General features: G+C 49.6%; 2 protein-coding genes across 4 annotated transcripts in view; one reads left to right on the top strand and one right to left on the bottom strand.

Moving 5' to 3' along the window:
- Nucleotides 1-386: 386 nt before the first annotated feature.
- The window catches only part of LOC119167675 (tetraspanin-33), a 61,664-nt gene continuing 54,850 nt past the window's right edge, over nucleotides 387-7,200 (bottom strand). For all 3 annotated transcript variants that reach the window (XM_075874854.1, XM_075874853.1, XM_075874851.1), the window contains one exon: nucleotides 387-790. In XM_075874854.1, the coding sequence (XP_075730969.1) occupies nucleotides 555-790 (236 nt within the window). In that variant the 3' untranslated portion in view covers nucleotides 387-554. The remainder of the gene's footprint in view (nucleotides 791-7,200) is intronic.
- On the top strand, nucleotides 2,695-6,884 carry LOC119179523 (uncharacterized). The gene is made up of 3 exons (XM_075874858.1): nucleotides 2,695-3,384; nucleotides 5,464-5,600; nucleotides 5,778-6,884. Exons 1-3 carry the CDS (start codon nucleotides 3,195-3,197, stop codon nucleotides 5,880-5,882), a joined length of 432 nt encoding a protein of 143 aa, XP_075730973.1. The 5' UTR covers nucleotides 2,695-3,194; the 3' UTR covers nucleotides 5,883-6,884.

Raw genomic sequence — 7,200 nt, 5'->3', positions numbered from 1 at the left:
GAGGCGAGCTCTCGGGAAGCAGCGATTAATCACTCTACGGCATCACGCAGCAGTGGGTAGTATCGATAATCAAAGGTCAAGTGGCCAACGTCCCGTCGGAAGGTGGTGCAATGCATTCCTCACCCGGCGTTGCAGCCATCGACGTGCACATGAAGCGAACGCCCTCGTCTGAGTACCTAGAGAAGGGTCTTTGCCAACTTGAGGCTTTTGCTCAATGCAGAACACAACGTACGAGTTATGACATTGTATATACTGCACACATCCGTTGTCACTCATTTACATGCGCGAATGTGCAGGTCATTTAACTGCGCAAAGGTTTGTCCACTTGCCATGATTCACTTCGTGAAGATGCGTATAGAATATTTTCCCAAAAGTGGTGACCAATATGTGTTCAGTGTCGGCTGGAACCGTGATTTTTATTTAAATGCCATTAGTCCTTATGCCGCAGTCGGCGTCTGATTATTTCTGCTATAATAAACAGCCATATCAGCTAAACACAAGCTTCGAGGCACGCTTATCACAGAAGAACAACACGCAGAGTGTGTAGCCCCTTTTCACTGATAGAAGCCGTCGTCCGGCGTCTGCAGCTTGGGCTGCCGGCGTAATGCGTTTGAGTAGTCCCGTGTGGTGGCCACTGCGAGCAGCAGCCCTACGGAAAGCAGCAGCGCCACGCCGCCGCCGACGACCACGTTGCGACGCACCGAACTAAGGACGCTGTCCAGGCAGCTGTCGCCATAGATCAGCTGCTTTGCTTCATCCCAGCTCTTGGACAGCACGTTCCTGCCACAACCTGGGAACATTTATTGTCATCATCAGCCTGACTATAGGGCAAAAGCCTCTCCCATGTTTTTGCTGTTGACACTTTGTAACTTCTTAATCTCATCTGCTCACCTAGCTTTCCGTCTCCCCGCTCGCGTGTTTGCCTTTTTTTGGAATCCCTTCGGTCACCCCTAATGACCAGCTGTTATCCTGTCTAAGCGCTAAGTCTCGGCCCATGTCCATTTGTTCTTTTTGGTTTCAACTATATGGTATCGTTCACCCCATTTGCTCCCCAACCAACGCTGCTGTCTTCCCATCTCTACACCTATCGTTTTCATTTCCATTGCTCTTCCTTTCCATCATACACAATACCTAGAGGAATGCTGTGATATGTGAGATTCAGAATTGACTAAGGTCGGCATCGTTCACGAAGATCCTGGAGACCTCGAGAACGCACCTGGCTTCAACGTGTTCCTTGCGGAAAAAATATTGATATTGTATGAAGAGCCATTGTTTCTTTTTTAATATTGTTGCAGAGAAACGAGCTTCATTTAACAATCGAAACTTCTGCATCAATCTAAAATTTGACCGAGCGTATAAGTAACAAACAGCCGCTATACTTAGAAATCAGACGACAAGGCCAGCGTTAACAGTTCCACTGTTAGTCGTCTGTTTCTTTCGCCGCTTGGTTATGATGTAAATGTGAGTGAACTTTTTTATTCTAGAATATATACGCCTGAAAGAGTTCCGCTTATAAAGGCTTTATTTTGGGCAAGCTTTCGTTGCGCAGTCGCAGCTGCTTTTTAGCCGAAGCATCGGTCAACATCAGCTAACACAAGCCTCGCAGGCACGAACACCGCCATTGCCATCGTGGCCAAACTCCTTAGATTTTCCTCTAAGTATTATGGTGAGGAACTCTATCGTGCATTCAAACAGTGATTACAGTGCAAGGAAACAGGTACACTTAGCTAGGAGACGAGCAAATGGCGAATTCCATTGGGAGAGCAGGAGCTCTCAAAAGCATGCTAAAAGTGCTCTCTTCAGAGCCGGCGTGTTTCAGTGGTCGGACACATGCAGGAGCACTGTCATTCATTGGTAGAGCGAGGGTGCCTTTGCTGCGCTGCGAGCAGCCAGAAGCAGTTCGCAGTGCTCTCGCCTGAAAAGCGTAGTAGGCGCAGTATGATGAGTCACGTGACCTCTAAACGTCACTGTCTCCCAATTTTTCTTCAGCCGGCGAGTGCGGCGGCAATGGTAGCAACCCTGTGTAGTTTGACACCGCTTTTTTGTACAGATGGCTAAGATGACAGCTTAACGTCTGCCGAATGAGTGGTTGCACAAACTTGCTATGTGTTAGGATAATGAAGAACATGCGGCTGAGCGATTCACGCGTATTCTGCTGCTACTGCACAGAGAATATGCCGGGGCTTGAAACGTTTCCATCATATGGTCTCCCCAATCATCACCCCTTTCAACTGCTGTCCGGAAGCACACCGCATTCCAGCGGCAGGTTGAGTGGCCCTGCTCTCGGGGCTCTGCCCTCCACTCCTCACTGCCCTGCCCCTCTACTCCTGTTCTCTCAATGGAATTCGCCAAAAGACAAACTCTGACTTCCAACTGAAGTGATTACAGTGCAAGGGAACACGTACACAACTAGGAGACCAACAAAGACGAGTGCTGAATTTCAACTAAAACTTTAATGTGAACAACAAGCAACTTATAAATAATGCTGTGAAGAAACGACATCATGCGATGAAAAACGCGCCTCGAGAAACACGAAGATAACATGAGCAAGCGCTCTGTACAGTAAGTTTTGAAATGAAATACGAACGAGCTCGTCTCACAGTCTCTATGAAAAACGCGGACATTTCGAAGGCTCGTTTTTGTTTGTTGGATACAATAATGAGACACTTATGCCAGTAAAAGTATAGGAGATAGTATTAGTGTACATGCAAATACCCGCTGAAACGCTTGCGATGATCTACCATTTATGAGGAAGCATGTGCGCCCATGGTTCCTTTCCCTTTTACGGCAACCTAGTTGCGAGGGCATGTCTGTCTCTTCGAAAAACGAGACAAGCCTCTTTTGAAAGAACTGGTCACGCTGCTGACGCCAAGATTATGGTATCGAATGGGAGCGTCTATTTGCACCTCAACAGCTCGGGGTCACGTGACCCTAGTTGCAACGTCACGTATGACGTCATTGGTTAAAGCGATCGGCTTCAACTGGCTATGTCTTATTGTGACTACGTCTTGTTAAGCGACTCTAAGGTTGCTAAGGTTACGTGATAAAAAAAAAAAAAAAAGAGGGAAGGCTTGTTTTGTTGTCATGGTTCGCGAATCCCCCAGCGTGGTTGTGTGCCTATAGTTTCTAGGATCTACTCTACTTTACTACGCGTGGTCGTCATCCACGCTGCGTAGTTCGTTGGCGGCTTGATTATGGCAGATGAAGCAATCGTACGATCGCATCTCCTGGACTTTGAGAGTGGCGAACACAACTGGCGTGGATACGTGAAGACCGATCAAGAACTGGAGCACCTAGAAAGAGCCCTTCTCGGCCTAGGAGTGTCATTCAAGGTGACATCCTCCAGGAAACATGCCGAAGAAAACCTACATAAGGCAGGAAAGCGTAAGTATATAAGCGTTGATTATTAAAATCTAAGGGCATTTCTGCTTTTTTTGTGATTGTTTAGCCATTTTCACGAGTATTACTAAGCGCGGTGATATGTACATGTACCTTACGCAGTTCTATTAGGATAAGAAGTCTGAGTTTTCTTCAATAAAACTAGTTGTTAGAAAGCGCTTGTCCGGTGTGTATCTCTTCTTTGTCCCTGTGTTTTCTTGCGCGCTTCTCAAGGATAAAATCTGCGTTCCTTTGCGAACCCCATAGTTCACTATACCTCCGGGATTGACGCGCGTGCACCATTAGACAAAAGGGAGTGTCTAGCGTTACGTCTAGACGTAACGACAGCAGCCGTTGCAGTTACGTCTTTACGTAAGATTAAAGTTACGTCCAGCGTGACAACAACACAAATGCAGTCTGTTAGGCTCGCTGAACCGATCGTCTCCAGTGGCGCAGAGGGTAATGCGTCGTGCTCGAAACTGCGAGGACGTTGGTTCGAACCTCGCTGCTGTGCTACACTTTTTTTTCTTTTCGTTTTTTTTTTAGTTCTTCCCGGGCGCCGTAATATTTTTTTTTAAAGGAAATCGCCTTGGATAATTATTAAACTCAAGTGTGCATTGTGAAGCAGACGGTGGACGTAACCTTAGCAGCTGATTATCGTTACGGCTGGACGTAACTACACCTTACGCAAGAGCTACTTCTAGACGTAACGATAGGAGCCGTTCCAGTTACGTCTGGACGTAAGAATAACGAGTCTTAAAGTTACGTCCAGCCTCCAGCGTGACAACAACACAAATGCAGTCTGTTAGACCCACCGAACCGATCAGCTTTAGTGGCGCAGCGGGCTATCTATCGTCATGCTAACGTGTCGTGTTCGGAACTGGGAAGACCTTCGTTCGAACCTCGATCTTGTCCCGTTTTTTCTTTCTTTCCTTTAAATGCGGAGCACTTCTTAGCCGCACCTGTGGCGTCGGCCGCCGTCCACGCCCCCACTGCGCACGCTCGGCTCGTGCCGGCAGCAAGCCTCTCCTCTCCCTCCCTCGCACGCTCGGCTCGGTTCGTGCCGGCAGCAAGCCCCTCCCTCGCATCTCCCCCCCCCCTCTTCCTCGCTCGCGCTGCACAACCGTTCAACGCAGGCAGCGTCTGCTAGAGGTGCACGCCTCACGAATCAACTGCCACAAAAGCGTTTAGAATCTGTTGAGTACGAGTGGAGTTAGGTTTGTCACACTCTGTAGGCACTTCCTCTCTTATTACGTCTCCACAAGCACGCTGGAAGCTAAGCAGGGGAATTTCGCACAGGAAAAAGAAGTTATGTCATGCGCATGTGAGCGCTTTCTTTTCTTCGAGCACATGGTTACCTTCAGTATGATAGTGAGCAAGCGCACGGGCATATCGCGTTGCCTGTGGCAGCTTCTGTGACTGCTCGATGCTCAAACGAGCCAGTAGCTGTGGACTTGGGTTTATTGTATGGTCATATGGGCTTGTGGCATCATTTGTCGAGAGAAGAACGAGCGGTTTCTAGCCGACTTTGAGAACGAATTGTAAATTCCATGCCGGGTGCTGCACTATAATGCTTGGTTTACATGTTCTCGGGAGCACCGACTACCAGTTGGCAGCGTTTTCTGACTATGCCCGAAATGCGTTGCAGGGCCCAACTTTAGGGTTGGATGAAGCCAATTTTCGCTGTAATACATAATCTTGAAGGCCACGTTTTGGAGCAGTTTCTCTACTTGTAGCATAGCTGTAGCAATTACTGCAGTGTTCCCAGTACTATGTAGTAATGAGCTAAATTCACTGTTCACTGAGAAATGGCATTTTTGTGATATTAGTCTGTCTGAATGTTCCACTATTAGTGCTCTTGTACATAGTGCACTCAACAGTTAATGACGTTCCTTGGTGGTACAACCTACGAGTTCGTAGGGCATTCGTCTTTATTGCCAGAGCTAAAATAGAAGCAGACTGCATTCAAAGCACTATGTCTGTGCTGATCAAGCATGTTAACAACACCTTGCATTATATTATAATGAATGCTACACAGTAAAATTTGTAAAGCAATAAAAAAAATTGTGTTCAATGTTTCTGCAGTGAAGCTTATGTTCTCCATCAACCGGGGAGCTGTGCCTCTGAACTTGCAGCTGCCCTTCAGAGTACTATCATTGACTGACAAAGGGTGCCTGTATGGAAAAGACAAGCACTCACACAAAGGTCAATCAGAGGACTCTGTAAGTAAATGAATTAAGATTGTTGTGTACAAATGAGACTACTGTTGAATGCTTATAAAAGTGATTTCAGCCAGCATTAAAAGTTTCTTTCGACCACAGTGATTTCGCTGAAAGATATTTTTATGTACATCATTTTATCACTATTGAATGTGTGGGATCTTTGGCACTTGCCACCAGCCTGTTCCTGACCAGCTGTCCCCTGGTCCTCCCTGCTGTGGTCTCGTTCCTGCCTTCGGCCCTGCAGCCACCTCCACCCTGCCTAATCCACCTGACAGCCTCTAAAGTCGCCTCGGCGGCTGGTTCGCCCACTCAAGCTTTGGCCCAGGCCCGAGCGTGGTCGCTCCGGCTTCCGTTCCTGGCTGTCTGCTGTTCCGGCCTGCCGTTCCTGTGAGGCCCCCATCCCAGCGACTTTCGGCAGTTGGCTGCCACACGCAACTTGCAGCCACGCCTCGTACGTTCCCGGCTGCCAACCTCTCCAGACCGGCGAACTTCAAGCAGGCTAGCTGCCCGCCCTTGTTGTGCAGTCTTCCCCGTTACTCCTGGGCTGTGGACCTTCTCCCGGCAGTGGGCTCTCCCTGGTGGTGGAACTTTTGGTGGGACGTTAAGTGTGACCATGGCCGACCTATGGACTCGTATCTTCGGGAAGACGACACCACCCTTTTGGACTTTGCCCCGTTTGCCAGTCCCCTTGCGGCTGAGCTGACCTTGCCACTTGGCCTCGGACAGCCTCTTTCACAGGCTGGCCTCGGTCTTTAGGAGGGGGTAATGTGGGAATCGAGCGCGCCGTCCCCTTTGGCGCCTCGTTCTCCAGCTAGCGTGTGTGTTAGCCCCGCGCGGCTCGAGCGCCGGGAACCGCTGCTAATCGGCAGTATGGCGACCACGGTGGTGGCGCCAGGCCTCTTTGTCTGGTGCGAGCCATGTGTCGGCTTCCCGGCGCGCGGCACACGTCCGGGCATGTCTGGACAAGCCACCGCGCTAGCTTACGTCACTGTGCAACGCCTGTCCTCATTGGCCGCCAGTGACAACCCCCTTCCCCCTGAGCTCGCTTCTGTCTGGCGCGGGCTTGCCCGCGTCAGATGCTCTCAGGCCCGCACAAGAGGTTGACGCGCTGCTCTGGCAGGCGGCTTCTCGTTCGTGCACTCGACTGCTGCCCCTTTGTGTAATAGTCGTAGCGCCACTGGCAAGCGTACATGATCGGTCTTGGGAGTTACCCTGACGGCCCGCAAACCCATGATTGTCGCACTGTGCTGCATCTTGGGTTAATAAACCCGTGTTTGTTGACAACCTGCCTCGAGTGCCTTTTCTGCGTCGTGTTGGAGAGTCGACGAACCCAGCTGCAGCGTCTTTGTTCGCTGCGGCAGTGGAGAACGTCGCGTCCCTGCCCGGTCGCCTCGTAGGTTAAGCGTCGTGCAAACCTATCTCCACACACTTAAGGAACAAAGGACACAGTACATCACAGTGCAAACCAAGAAATAGGCATTTATTTGCACCTTTTACACAGCAAGCCCGCTAGCGGAGTTATACAAATAATAGCATGTCAGTGTAACACGCTGTAGAATCGACAATGTTTGACTCACCATGCCCAGTTAAGCAGCGAGTA

This window comes from Rhipicephalus microplus, chromosome 10 (assembly GCF_043290135.1).
Source record: "Rhipicephalus microplus isolate Deutch F79 chromosome 10, USDA_Rmic, whole genome shotgun sequence".
Taxonomy (NCBI): domain Eukaryota; kingdom Metazoa; phylum Arthropoda; class Arachnida; order Ixodida; family Ixodidae; genus Rhipicephalus; species Rhipicephalus microplus.
Note: the sequence above shows the minus strand (reverse complement) of the source record. Positions and strands in the feature narration are given on the sequence as shown.